The sequence below is a fragment of the Muscardinus avellanarius genome (genome assembly GCF_963383645.1).
Source record: "Muscardinus avellanarius genome assembly, chromosome: 3".
Lineage (NCBI taxonomy): Eukaryota > Metazoa > Chordata > Mammalia > Rodentia > Gliridae > Muscardinus > Muscardinus avellanarius.
In genome coordinates, this window is record NC_137788.1 from 158,143,446 (window position 1) to 158,158,540 (window position 15,095).

The 15,095-nt window shown below is 48.4% G+C and overlaps 1 protein-coding gene across 1 annotated transcript; it reads left to right on the forward strand.

Annotated features, from left to right (window-relative positions):
- Positions 1–2,259: 2,259 nt before the first annotated feature.
- PGPEP1L (pyroglutamyl-peptidase I like) lies at positions 2,260–10,499 on the forward strand (the record flags this gene model as incomplete). The annotated part of the gene is given in 5 exon segments (XM_080691703.1): positions 2,260–2,424; positions 6,116–6,232; positions 9,091–9,317; positions 10,267–10,414; positions 10,416–10,499. Coding segments are annotated over 5 exon segments (741 nt in total).
- Positions 10,500–15,095: the final 4,596 nt, after the last annotated feature.

Genomic DNA, 15,095 nt, shown 5'->3' on the forward strand with positions numbered 1-15,095 from the left:
AGAAGGGGCAAGGTGCTCTGTACCACAACCATGAGGACTTGGACAGCCCCTCCACGGCCGCTCCCGACCCCAGGAGATTCCTCCCGCTCCTTCACCACCCACCCTGGAACCAGCAAGAGGACCAAGAGGTCTGACTCAGAAAAACAAGCACTGCCGCTGGGCGTGGTGGCCCACGCTTGTAATCCCAGTACTTGGGAGGCCGAGACAGGAGGATCTCAGGTTCGCGACCAGCCTCAGCTACTTAGGCCTCCCGCTACTTAGGCCTCCCGCAACTTAATGAGACCCGGTTTTAAAATAAAGAAATTTTAAAAAGGGATGTGAGCTAGACATAGAATGCCCCTGAGTTGAATCTCTAGTACCACAAATAAGTAAATAAATAAATAATAACAAGGACTGCAAGCCTTCACTAGCTGATTAGTTTCTCCTAATTTCTGTGGGGTGAGGGTGCTGGGATGGAACCCCAGGGCATTCTACCTCCGAGTTACATACTCAGCTTGTTTTATTTTTTTATTTCGAAATAGAGTTTCACCAAGTTACTGAGAGCCTTACTAAGTAGCTGAGGCTGGCCACGAACCTGCCGTCCTCCTATCTCAGCCTCCCACATGCAGGGATTGCAGGCGATGGGCCACCACACCTCGCTTTTTTGCCTGGTGCCGAGGACGGAACCCAGGGTTCTGTGTATGCAAGCATTCTGCCACCGAGCCACATCCCCAGCCCGCCCTAATTTCAAGGCAATAAGAAATGTAGTGTCTGCTGATCCAAATGTGAGTCTAAAACAGAATGTGATTTTCTTTTGGTTGCACTGTTTAATTTTTTCTTATTTTAGGAAGTACTTGGTTTCTCCGTATTTTTCTCCCTTAAGCTCAATTTTTTTAATATATATTTTTTGGTGGTACTGGGTGAAACTCAGGGACATTCTACCTCTGGGCTATACTCCCAGCCTTATTTTATGTTTTATTTGGAAACACAGTCGTGCTACGTTGCTGAGAACCTGAGTTGCTGAGGCTGACCTCGAACCTGCATTCCTCCTGTCTCAGCCTCCCAATACTGGGATTACAGGGGTGCGCCACCGTGCCCAGCTTAAGCTCAGTGCTTTCTATTACTGTCTGCTGTTGAGTGCTCTCCCGGCAGCTCAGTCACAGTTACTCCACAGGACTCAGTCCAAGTCAGAGAATCGCCTGTGGAAAGCTTTTGCATTCCCAGAGTTTGGGCCCCTGTGAGCCAGTCTCATTGGTTCTAGACCCAGACCTTGAAGAACTGCCCAGGCATGATGGGCGCCGCTCTCCAGGGCTGGCTCCTACCAACGGGCCTCAGGTCCAGGGACTTGGGGTTCCAGAGTGTGGTGTTCAATCCCAGCTCTTTCCCCATTTCAGACTTTATGTGAATCGAGAACTGCGCCATACGAATCAGATAAAGGAACTCAAAGCTCAGCTGTATTCCAAATTGTCACTCCTGTCTGCAGACCCCAGAGATGAGGGGCACCCATTCTGTCACAGCCCGATCGGACAGTGGCTGGCCTGCCCCAGAGGAGGCCGCACATTTATTTATTTTGTAAAATTTAATATATTTATCTGTTTCTGTGATACTGGGAGTTGAACCCAGAGGTGTGTGTGTGTAGTACTGGGGATTGAACAGGGGTGTTCTACGTCTAAATCTCACCCCCAGCCCTCTTTTAGTTTTTATTTTGAAACAGGGTCTTACCTAAGTTGCTGAAGCTGGCCTCAAACCTGTGATCCTCCAGTCCCAGCCTCGCAAGTTCGTGATCCTGTGTGTGTGTGTGTGTGTGTGTGTGTGTGTGTGTGTATCTAGGATGGAACCCAGAGGCATTTGGCCTCTGAGCTACACCCCCTGCCCAATTTTTTATTATTTATTTTGAAACAGGGCCTCACTAAGCAGCTGAGGCTGTCCGCGAACCATGATCCTCCTGTTTCAGCCTCCCAAATGCTGGGAATACAAGCGTGCGCCACCACGCCGGCTGTGATCCATTTTTTTTTTTTTTAATTTAGTTGTGCGTGATGTGGAAGGCATGTGCAGTGGAACCCGCTGCTTCAGCACCATTGGTTGAAATGGCTGGCTTTCTTCCAATCAAGCGCTCTTGTGCCTTTGTTAACAGACGATCAGGCTTGTCTGTGTGGATTCTCCTTACAGAAGCGTGCATCCCAGCTAGACATTCATATACACATGTCCTCCAAGCAGGGCCCTGGATTGGCCTTATTTCCCTTTGGGGTTGCCACCATGCCTCACTAGAGGACTCTGAGGATGCCCGCAGAGTATGCAGGAGCCGCCCAGAGCTCGCCAGGGCCAGGGGAGCAGCAAGAGCCCTTCTGGGGCGCAGTCTGGCTTGAGCAAACCTGGGTATCTTTGGTTTCAGGCTTTGGGCCCTTCCGGCAGCACTTTGTGAATTCTAGCTGGGAAGCAGTGAAGGTAAGCTCCCCGAGTCCCCAACTCCACACCCAGAGCTTTTCTCTGTGTCTGCCAAGAAACCCCAGCTTGCAAACCCCTTGGTAACCAGAGCCACCGGAGAGGAGACCACGAAATCCACACCCTGGAGAAACTACAGATGCTTGTGCTGTGAACGGCCTGCTGCAAACGCTCCACCCTCCGATACGGTAAAGAATGAGGAGTCACTCCTGGGACGCGGGGAGGTGCGGCAGGCGCGGCTCCCCGGGCTGCGCTCCTAGTCTTCTTACCCTTTCTGCCCGTGCCTCCTCCCTCGAAAGTCATTTCCTCCAGCCTGTTCCCTCGTGGGACAAGAGTAGAGCGTTTGCAGTAGGTCGTTCACAGCCCAGGCATCTGTAGTTTCTCCAGGGAACCCCAAAGGGAAATAAGGCCAATCCTGGGCCCTGCTTGGCAGACATGTGTATATGAACGTGTAGCTGGGATGCACGCTTCTGTAAGGAGAATCCACACAGACAAGCTGATAAGAAGCTGGTCCAAAACAGGAAAGGAATTTAAAAAAAAACACTTAAAATCGAGATTGAGGTCTACTTATTATTTCAAGCCCACTTGAGATGTGTACAGTGCAACCTTTAAGCCATTCTTCTAACCTGCGGGTCAGTCTCGCCCAAAGATTCAGAAATGAAATGCTAGGAAGATGGCAACCAAGAGAAGCAGCACACACCCGTCCTGTTGACACCCGGTCTCCATTGCCCCAATAACAGCAACTACAAAGCCAGAAAATACTATCGGAGGAATAAAATAATAGGTACAAGGGGCAGGGAAAATGAAGATTAGAAGATCGATCAGAGAGCAGAAAAGAAACCCACCCACCTTGCGACAGCGGGCACCATGGCGGCACCATCTTGACTCACTGCACCCGACTCCAGAGATGGGCAGGAAAACAACCAGGGACCTGAAGCGAGCAGCCACAGACCATCGGAGATTTAAGTTATCAGTTCTTCTTGTGCAAACACTGGCCACACTTTCCAGCAGTGGCGGCCGAGCTCACCATGCCCTCCAGAGATCCAGAGCGGAGCTCAACACCAGAAAGGAAACTTGTTTGCCTCGCGGCCGCAACAACATCATCTTGATTCACAGCACCTGACTCCAGAGATGGGCAGGAAAACAACCAGGGACCTGAACTAGGCAGCTGCAGCCCATTGCAGTAGTAAGTCATCAGTCCCTCCTGCGCAAACACCGGCTACAACTTGCAGCAGTGGCGGCCACGCCCTCCAGAGATCCAGACTGGTGCGCAACAATACCGTAAGTGAAGCCTCGTTCCCCTCAGGAGAATGCTCAGCACGGCGCCTCCAGGAACTCTCGCAGCCTCGATAAACTCCCTGGGTCTTAGACTTTGCAGTTCAATCGGGCAAAAGGGGGAAGCTCAGTACTAAGAAAACAAATAGCCCAATCAAAAAATGGGCAAGGGACTAAATAGACACTTCACAAAAGAAATTCAAATGGCCAATAAATGCATTAAAAATGTCCAACAGCATTAGCAATCAGAGAGATGCAAATCAAAACTACCCTGAGATTTCACCTAACTCCAACTACAATGGCAAACATTCAAAACACAAACAACAATAAATGCTGGCAAGGATGTGGAGAAGTGGGAACTCTACTATTTTGTTGGTGGGATTGCAAATTAGTGCAACCACTTTAGAAAACTGTATGGAGGATTCTCAGAAGAATGGGAAAGAACTTACCATATGATCCAGCAATACCACTTCTGGGTATCTACCCAAAAGAAAGGAAACCAAACTAACAAACTAATGCATGTGTATCTATGTTCATAGCTGCACAATGCACAACTGCCAAACTATGGAACCAGCCAAGATGTCCATCAACAGATGAGTAGATTACAAAATTACGGGATATGTACAGATTGGAATTTTACTCAGCCATAAGGAAAAACAGAATCACGTCATTTATAGGGAAATGAATGGAACTGGAGGACATTATGCTCAGTGAGATTAGTCAGTCACAAAAAATAAGAAATCAGATGCTCTCCCTAATATGCGAAAGCTAGGGAGAAAATGGGTCATAGGAGGAAGTCTAGACGAAGAAGGGAATACTGTAGATGAGCAAATAAGGCTCATGAGGGGATGGGAGCGGGAAGAGGGAAACTCTCTAATGTTCATGATGTCCATTAACAAACATATCAGTCAGTCACTAAGCCAAACATGAGAAGGAGGGAGGGGGCAGAGATGGGGCGGGAATTGGGTAAGGGCTAATTGGGTGATGTGTGCATGTGTGCCTCCACCATCTTGTACTCCATTAAGATGTATGAATACAGTGCACCAATAAAAAGTTTTTTTAAAAAAAGGAAGAAGGAGAGGGAGAGGGGGAGGTGATGTTGCTGTCAAAAAGTGGGAACTCTGCTACACTGTTGATGGGATTGCAAATTAGTGCAACCTCTTTGGAAAACAGTATGGAGGATCCTCAGAAGAATGGAAACGAACCTACCGTATGATCCAGCGATACCACTTCTGGGTATCTACCCAAAAGAATGGAAACCAAACTACCAAACTAATGCATGAGTTTCAAAATAAAAAGTAAAAAGGGCTGGGGGTGTGGCTAGGTTTGAGGTAGAATATTCATGGGTTCAATTCTCAGCACCAAATAATAAAAAAATTAAAAAAAAAACAAGAAGGTAACATTCCAGCTAGGAAGAGAAATAGAGCAGGAAGAGACTGGAGACGAACTGTAAGGTAACACACGAGCAGGTCCAAGTCCGCCCTGATCCGCTCCCCTTCTGTATGATTCCGATATCCTCCAAGTAGCGGATGCATTCTCTGACTTATTTGGTGGCAAAACGGAACCTGAGCTGAGGAGCGGTGACGTGCGACATCTGTCTTAACTGCCGAACGCTTGTCTTCAGGTTTTCTGTACTGAAAAGTGCATGTGACGGGTTTTGGGGGCGGCGCCCCTAGAATCCAGTGGGTGGATTCGGATGGCAGCCTATCAGGATGAGTGCCTGACCACATGATTGGAAGCTTCACAGAAAACACATCGTGATGAGAAGGAGGACCCTTTACTCTCCTGGGCATCTCTCTCAGATCACTGATATACAAAGGGGCGTCATGTCTAGTGTCCTGTGCCCTTCACCTCCACCAGCTCTACAAATGTCAGGGAGAGCTTCACAATGACTCCTCTGGCCAGAGCCGCACCAGCAGCCGCCAGGATGCACAGCCTGAGAGGGTGCCGTGCGTTGATTTATATCCCCCAGAAGATGCTGACCCTCTGACCCTTGGTGCCCATGAACGGAATTGAAAATAGGGTCTTTAGACAGGTGATCGTGTCAAAGGGAACGGGTGACCTTCATCCAAGGTCTCCTTATGACAAGGAAACATTTGTTTGGGTATCATGGCACACACCTGTAATCCCAGTACTTGGGAGGCTGAGACAGAAGGATTGCAGGTTCAAGGCCAGCCTCAGACACTTAGTGAATCTCTTTGCAACTTGGCAAAACCCTGTTTCAAAGGGAAGACTATATAAAGGGCTGGAGGTGTTGCTCAGAGGTAGATGTTCAGTGCCCTACCACCAAAATAAACATACAAAGGGGAATGTGGACACAGAGAGGCACACAGAGGGAAGGTGACATGAAAGGACACAGGGATGGGGCCGTCTCTCCGTGTCCCCGTCACCTGAGGCTCGTCACTGTTTCTCTCTGCAGGAGCTCTCCAAGCTGGGCCTGGGCACTGGCGTGGAGCTGCACACGCTTCCGCTGCCCGTGGGTTACAGGGAGGCAGAGCAGAGGGTCACCAGGATCTGGGGAGAGGTCCAACCACAAGTAAGTGATGTCTGCCAGCAGCAGGGTCACAAGGCGGATGGCACGGTGGACTCCAGCACCTACAAACTTCCCGAACTCTGATCCTACGGTTGCCATGCCCGCCAACCATGCGAGGTCCCAACTGATATCAAAAGATCCAGATGTGTTAGTAAAAGTCTAAGCTGAAGTATGGAGTAGGTCTTAAAAAACCCAGGGCCAAGCGCGGTGGCACATGCCTATCTGAGACAGGAGGATTGCAGGTTCAAGGCCAGCCTCAGCAACTTAACTTTGTGAGAACCTGTCTCAAAAAATAAAAAAGGCTAGGGGTGTAGCCTGGAGGTAGAATGCCCCTGGGTTCAATCCCCAGTAACACATACACACACACACACAGTCCCAGGTGAGAAAGAAGAGCAATGGATGTATTCTTTCCAGTAAACACTCAAAAGAAGCTGGGCGTGATAATGCTTGTAATCCCAGCATTCAGGATGCTGAGACGGGAGGATCGCCATTCACGGACAGCCTCAGCTACTTAGTGAGGCCCTTTGCGACTCAGTGAGTCCGTTTCAAAATAAAGAATAAAAAATAGGGCTGGGAGTGAAGCTTAAAGGTAGAATGCCTTTGGGTTTCATTCCCAGTACTGCAAAACAAACAAACAAAAAACAAACTCAAGAGTTTCCACCTAAGGGACAGACCCGGGGTCAGGTCCCACACACGCCCACACGGGCTCATTGGTTTTGAGGTGGGACCTGCAGAAAGCTCTGGGGCCCGGGACAGTGATGGAAAGGACGCTCCTCTGCTAGGGGCTATTATCAAAGCATACACAACCTACTGCATCTGAATATAATTACTATGAAAATCGGGTACAAACATTCCTCCCTACAAAGGACATATAACAAAGTTAATAAAACACACCACCAAGCTGTTCAAAGTCAGCAAACACACACATAGGTCTTGGTGTGACTCCCTCCAGGTCCCGCCCTTCCCCATACATAAGAACGAGATCGACAGAGATGCCTTCCTTCCTACAGGGGCTCAGCGCCATTTCATTCTCTCTCTCTCTCTCTCTCTCTCTCTCCTCTCTCTTCTTTTCCTTCTTTCTTTCTTTTTCTTTTTTTCAGTACTGGGGATTGAACCCAGGGAAATTCTACCTCTGAGCTACACCCCCAGCCCTATCTTTTATTCTTTATTTTGAAACCAGGTCTCACTAGGTTGCAAAAGGCCTCACTCAGTAGCTGAGGCTGTCCTTGAACTGCGATCCTCCTGTCTCAGCCTCCTGAATGCTGGGATTACAAGCCTGCGCACCATGCCTGGCCAATTTTTATTCTTTATTTTGAAATAGGGTCTCAGTGAAATGTGGAGGGCCTCACTAAGTAGCTGAGGCTGGCTGCGAACCTGTGATCCTCCCGTCTCAGCCTCCCAAGTTCTGGGATTACAAAGCGTGTGACACCACGCCCAGCTTTTATTTTTTTATTTTGAGTCAGGGTGTCTCTAAGTTGCAGTGGGCCTCACTAAATTGCTAAGACTGGTCTCGAACCTGCAATCCACCTGTCTCATTCTCCAAAGAACTGGGATTACAGGTATGTTCCTATAATTATTTTTGGGGAGGTCTGGGGATGGAACCCAGGGACATTCTACCTCCGAGCTACACCCCCTGACCTATATTTTATTCTTTATTTTGAAACAGGGTCTCACGAAGTTGCGGAGGGCCTAAATAGCTGAGGCTGTCCGCAAACTGCAATCCTCTGGTCTCAGCCCCCAAAATGCTGGGATTTGTGCACCACCACACCTGGCTCTGTAATTATTATTATTAAAATTAATAATAATAAAATAGGACTGGCGGTGTATCTTGGAGGTAGAATGCCCCTGGGTTCAAACCCCAGCACTAACTAACTAACTAACTAACTAACTAAATAAATAAATAAATAATAGGACTGAGGCTCTAGCTCAGAGATAGAAAGTCCCTGGTTTCAATTCCCAGTAACCTCCCCCACCAAAAAACAAAAACAGAAAAACAAAAATTAAAAATATAAAAAAAACATTTTATTTGGCTGTTACTAACTTCTTTCACTAAGGTTTCATTATAACGATGTATAATCTAGCCAGGTATGGTGGCGCATGCTTGTAATCCCAGTACTTGGGAGGCTGAAACAGGAGGATATGCAATTTAGTGAAATCTTGTTTTGAAATAAATAATAGAGATAAAGAATAGAATAAAGAATAGTGGTAACGTACGCTTGTAATCCCAGGGCTTGGGAGGCTGAGACAGGAGGATAGCACAGGTTCGAAGCCAGCCTCAGCTACTTAGTGAGGCTCTCAGCAACTTAGTGAGACCCTGTTTCCAAATAAAATATAAAATGGGTCTGGGAGGATAACCCGGAGGTAGAAAGTCTCTGGGTTCCACCCCTAGTACCACAAATAAATAAATAAATAAATAAAACAAAATAAAGAATAAAAAAAATTGGGCTGGGGGTATAGCTTGGAGGTAGAATGCCCCTGGGTTCAATCCCCAGCACCACAATAAATAAAGAGAGAAAGAAGGATGTACAATTTGCTAAGATACTAAGCTTTTCCTATCAGAATCTTAGATACGATACCAGCTTGCCTCCTCTCCCTACAAAAAGAAAATACACTACCCCATAAGAATCTCTGGAAATATAAAAGCATTTACGTGTCAGTGTGATGTGATCTCTATACTGAGCTAAAAAGAAGCTGTTCTTCATCCCACCGTGTTCATTAGGGGGTGCATACAGGGGACCCGGGGTCTCCTGGTGGACTTGGGGCTTGAAACGCTTTGCCTTGGGACTCTTCCATGGCACAGCCCTTCTGCTCATTTGGTGTCTACTACCCTGTGATCTCTGCCATCACCTGTGTTCACACAGCTCGCTGTGCACGTGGGCATGGACACCTCTGCCAAGGCGATCTTCCTGGAACAGTGTGGCAAGAACCGAGGCTACCGGGATGCCGACGTCCGGGGCTTCAGGCCTGAGGGCGGTGTGTGCATACCAGGCGGCCCAGAGGTGATGGCCTCAGTGGTCAGCATGAAGAAGGTCTGCAAGCACGTGGCCGTGGAGGGGATTGAGGCGGCCTTTTCTCGAGATGCTGGCAGGTACCTGCTGCAGGCTTCAGTCCCCTCTCCCGCTAAGATGCTATTTTATACCCTGCTGTGCTGTCCGGCTGGCTCCTGGATTGTGAGCCCCCCTCTTGGCTGGAGACCAGCACAAACTCACACCCTGGCCTGAGGTCTTGTTTCTAGGGTCCCTCGCCCCAATGTAGGTGATGGAGCATTGTTTTAGGAGAGGAGACAGAGGGAAGGTTTTGGAGAACTCTGAACATTTTGTGGGTGTGTTTGGATTTTTATTTTTCAGGATACCAAATTTCCAAGTTAACTCTGTGAACTTAGCCCCAGGTAAAGATTAATTCACCTGGTGTCTCCAAACTTTGGCCCAATAGTGACCATTTTTTTCTTCTCACCAAACAATGAATGAATACATAACTCAATGAAGACATGAGTCATGGGGGAGACTCAACAGGGTGAGGTGTTTGGGACTAGTTGGTTGGAAGCTTGGTCTTCTTCCTCCTCCTCCTCCTCCTCCTCCTCCTCCTCTTCTTCCTTCTCTCTCTCCCTCTCCCCTTTCTTTTACTGGGGATTGAACTCAGGAGCATTCTACCTCTTAAGTTGTGCTCCAGCCCTTTTTGTTTTGAAACTGGGTCTCCCTAAGTTACTGAGGATCTCATTAGGTTGCTGAGGCTGGCCTCAAGCCTGTGATCCTCCTGTCTCAGCCTCCAAAGTACTGGGATTACAGGTGTGTGCCGCTGTGCACAGCAAAAAAGTCTGGCCATTTTCTGTCATGGCCACTTCCTGGTTATGAGACCAAGAGCCATTCTCTCCCTGGCTTCCAGGCACATTGTTCTTTCTGAGGTGGAAGGACCAAACCTTGATCTCCCCAGGTGGCGAGCCTCCTCATATTCTGTGGATGTGCCTTGCCATGTCTGTTTTTGTGCTACGAAGGTGAGAGGCTGGCTGAGAAACGACGTGGCGTTTCCTGTGGTTGCAGGTATGTCTGCGATTACACCTTCTACCTCTCCTTGCATCAAGGAAATGGGCACGCGGCGCTCATCCACGTCCCGTCCCTGTCACGCTGGCTCCCGGCCAGCCTGCTGGGAGAAGCCCTGCATCTTGGGAATGCTGGAAGAGATGGGGAATGCCCAGGCTCGAAGCCTGGTTTGCAGAAAACCCAGATGCACCGATTCCAGCCCCAGGGAAGCAACTGGGGGTCATCGCCTTTAGAGAAAAGCAAACACTTCAATCCTGTGTTAGGGTTCAACTGTGCTTTGAGAGGCTTTTAAAAATGGCTTGTAGCCGGGCATGGTGGCACACACTTGTCATTCCAGCATTTGGGAGGCTGAGACAGGAGGATCGCGGTTCAAGGACAGCCTCAGCTTCTACTTAGTGAGGCCCTTTGCAACTTAGTGAGACCCTGTTTCAAAATAAAGACTAAAAAATAGGGCTGGAGATGTAGCTCGGGGGTAGAATGCCCCTGGGTTCTTTGCCAAAAAAAAAAAAAAAAAAAAAAGTTATGAAACAGTTTGCACAGGGTGTGGGAATTCTGAATTAGCTCAATGACATCACAAAGTTATTTTATTGTCAGAAGAAATACTCTAAAAGGCAGACATTGCCCAAGGGATTAACTAGCTTCAGTTACAGTTTCACGGCAATGACATGAAACCCTAGCAATTTTTTTTTTCTATTTTGAAAGACTGCTGGGTGAGAGCTGAGTGTGGTGGCATAGGGCTGTACTCCCAGTTCTTGAAGAGCTGAGGCAGGGGGATCGCAGATTTGAGGCCAACAGTAACAACTTAACAAGATCATCAGGAACTTAGGAGACCTTGTTTCAAAACTATGGCGACGACGACGACGACTACTACTACTGATAATAATAATAAATAGGGCTGGGGGTGTAGCTTGGAAGTAGAATGCCCCTGGGTTGAGTCCCTAGTAACACACACACACACACACACACACGCACACGCACACGCCTTGGGTTGCTGTGACTATTTGGCTATGGCCGATAATGCCGCTATGAACATCAGTGTCTAAACATCTGGGCACGTTCCCCAGTTCAGTTCTTCTGTGTACAACCCCAGAGGTGAACTGTTGGCGCAAATGGGAGTTCTGTGTTTAAGTTTTTGAGGGCTCGCCATACTATTTTGCACAGAGGCTGTACCAGTTTATATTCCCACCTGGAGTGGTTGGTCTTCTCTTTCCTCTTTCTCCTCCTCCTCCTTCTTTCTTCCCCTTCCTTCTTTCTCTTCCTCCCCCTCCTCTTTTTATTTAATTTAATTTATTTTATTTATTTATTTATTTTGGTGGTACTGGGTCCCTGGAAGCCCTTCTACCTCCGGGCTACACTCCCAGACCTATTTTTACATTTTTATTTGGAAACAGGGTCTCCTAAGCCAGCGCGCGCGGCTGGCTTCGAACCTGCGCGATCCTCCCGTCTCTGCCTCCCCAGCGCGGGGATGACAAGCGTGCGCCACCACGCCCGGCGTCTTTTTCTTATTTTAAAATGTATTTATTCTTAATATTTTTATTGGTACATTGTAAATCATAGTGACGTATGTGCGTACAGCACTCGGTGGGCTTCCCCTGGCTCCTTTCCCCCCTTCCCCATACAGGATATTAAGATTGACCAATGTCAATCTCCTCCTTCTTTTTCATGGAACTAGAAATTGAACCCAAGAACATTCTACTTCTGACCTACACCTCCAGCCCTATTTTATTTTTCATTTTGAAATAGCTTCTCACTAAGTTGCCGAGGGTCTCACTAGGTTGCTGAGACTGGCCTCAAACCTACGATCCCCCTGCCTCAGCATCCCAAGTGCTGAGGGTTACAGGCGTGTGCTGCTGATCCCAGCGAGTGTTTGATGTGTGTGTGTGTGTGTGTTACTGAGGACTGAACCCAGAGGCATTAACCTCTGAGCTACACCCCCAGCCCTATTTTTAAGTTCTGTATTTTGAAACAGGGTCTAAGTTGTAAAGGGCCTCACTAAATAGCTGAGGCTGGCCAGGACCCGGGATCCTCCTCGCTCAGCCTTCCAAGTATTGGGATTACAAGCACGGGCACCACCCTTGGCTTTAGTGTTTGATCTTAACGCCAGTTGAAGAGCTAGACTTAGCTTCTCTCCAGAATTGGTATTATTTTTAGTTTTTGAACTATCGGGATCTCCTTTCCATTTCCGTTTTTTGCTTGGCTTTGTTACAGGGCACTGGGTCTCATGTGCAGCTCCTCGTCACAAGACTCTATTTACCCAGTGTGTCCCGTGGGCACCATGAGTAACATTTTAGTGGTTGTTTGTTTGTTTTTAGAAGGCGAGTGACGATACTTAACCTCTGAGAAACGTATAAGATGGGTGTGCACACAACTACCATTTTTTCACTTGTTGTATTAGAAAGATCGTCACCTAGTGCCTGGGTTCATTTCACTGTAATAAAAAGTATTTGCAACCTAATAAATTAAGTGGACAGACCTTGGCCCCGTTGACACAAGCCCTCCAACACACTTGCCATCTGCAATAATCTTCCAAGACCCCAGTACAAACGCACCAGGGCCGTTTGACAGAGGACAGCCCCACCTCACGGAGGGAGGTCAGCGGGGGCAGCGGGCGTGTGGGCTGCTGGCCACCTTTGGGTCTCACTGCACGGTGGCTGACGTGGGGCTCCTTCTGTGGTTACGGGCAAGTGGCTGCAGCCCAGACCTCTCAAATTCCCCTATTCCACTCCTGTTTTTGGACACTTGCAAGCCAGGAACCTCCAGGACCCGACTCAGGTCTGACTTCAGATTGCCCGGCATCTTGTCATACACATTTAAAAAGTTTTAGGTATCCAATTGGGAAGCTCAGAGCCATTGTATTATGAGCTACTCCACCATTCCCTCCTCCAAAGTTTTTCTAGGAGTACCCAAGGACCGTTTATATCTTAGTCTGTGTACATGGCCTGGTCCCCCCGCTGATATGCATGAGGGCTTTAGTTCTGGCTTATACAGGGAAGTTCTGAGTTGGTTTAAAAGCCATGGCCTAAAAAGCCGAGTCCTGGTTACTTAGGTAGTAGCTGGTGGGTCTTGAGCAGTCTGAGTGCATTCATCTGTAAAACGGAGTAATAAAAACAATCCTGCCTCTGTTGGACAGTGAATATCAGCTGAAGCTGGGTGTGGTGGCACATGCTTGTAATTCTAGTACTTGGGAGGCTGAAGCAGGAGGATCACAGGTTTGCAGCCAGCCTCAGCTACTTAGTGAGGCCCTCCACAAACAGTGGGACCCTGTTTCAAAATAAAGAATAAAAAATAGGGTTGGGGGGGGTGTAGCTCGTAGGTAGAAGGCCTCAGGGTTCAATCCCTGGTTCCAGAATATTACTAAATATTACAAACGAAACTGTGCACCCGAGCATAGGCTCACAGCTTGCTCTGATTGGGACATGGCTTGCATGCGTCTCCCAAGGAATCATGCATCGGGTTCTTGGTCACCAGTCTGGTGATGCCGAGAAGTGGTGGTACCTTTAAGAGGTGGAGCCTAGTGAGCAGTCTTTGGGCACTGGAGCATTGCTCTTAAAGAGATTAAGGGCCTCTGCTGGGAGTCCTGAGCCCTTCGGGGGAGTTGTACTGCAGAGTCAACCCCTGGATTGTCCTCTGGATTCCTGTTTTGGGGAGATGATATGTCTTCCCCTCCCACATACTTCAGCCACAAGGTCCTCAGTAGACTGGACCCATACTGATGTCAAGCTCTCCGATCTCCATCATTTTGAGCTACGGAAACCTCTTTTCTATATATAGTTACCTACCTCAGGTATTCCATCACAATAATGCAGAAAAGACTAATACAGAGCCAGACGTGTGGAGATATAGAAAACAGTCCTCTTGGGTTTCTATTCTCTTTTATTTATTTACTTACTTTTGCGGTGCTGAGGATTAAACCCAAGCAAGCATTTTACCACGATCTACATTTCCAATCCCCCCGCCCCCTGCCCTGGTTTGGATTCTTAAGTGGCACAGAGGGAAGAAGTACTAACTTCTGAAGACTAGCACCTTTGTTCTAAGAAACTGCTGCTTCTGGCTGGGCAGGCCGAAGTGCAGTGCTTCCCAGTAACCTGGAGGTGCTGGGTCAGCCTGCTGGACCACACTAAGCCTGGAAGCCGGAGCCCTCCAGGCATCTCGAGCCAGGCGCCATGACCATGGTGAGCAGGCTCCCTGGGCAACAGGAAGCTCAAGAGCGTGCTGCTTTGGAAAAGCCTTTTGCGTTTAGGTCTAGACACCTGGGAGCCTCACCAGGCGTGGAGTCGCCACGGCCTGAGATCTGCCTGCACCGCCCATACCTGGCTATTTAGCTCTTCACATACTGGCCTGATCACTAATAGCCCGTGCTCAAAGTTTGGTGAGACGACTAGCTGGTCCTCCCCATGTGTCCGATTTGCATCTCTGAGCGGTCCCTAGAACATTTATAGCTTTTTTCCCCTCTACAGTCTGTAGAGTTCCCCAGCGGCACCCTCTGAGGTGGGTACTAACCAGGAAATACCAACGAGGATAGGGAGCATTTAAATCCTTGTGCCAGGCCGGGCGTGGTGGCGCACTCTTTTAATCCCCGCGCTTGGGAGGCCGAGACAGGAGGGTCGCGCAGGTTCGAAGCCAGCCTCAGCTACTTAGTGAGGCTCTCAGCAACTTAGTGAGACCCTGTTTCCAAATAAAACATAAAATAGGTCTGGGAGTATATCCCCAAGGTAGAAAGCCTCTGGGTTCCATGCCCAGTACCACACAAAATAAATAAATAAATATAAAAGTAAATCCTGGTGCTGGAATCACACAGAACAGATTTTGTATGTTACAGTGATGCTCTG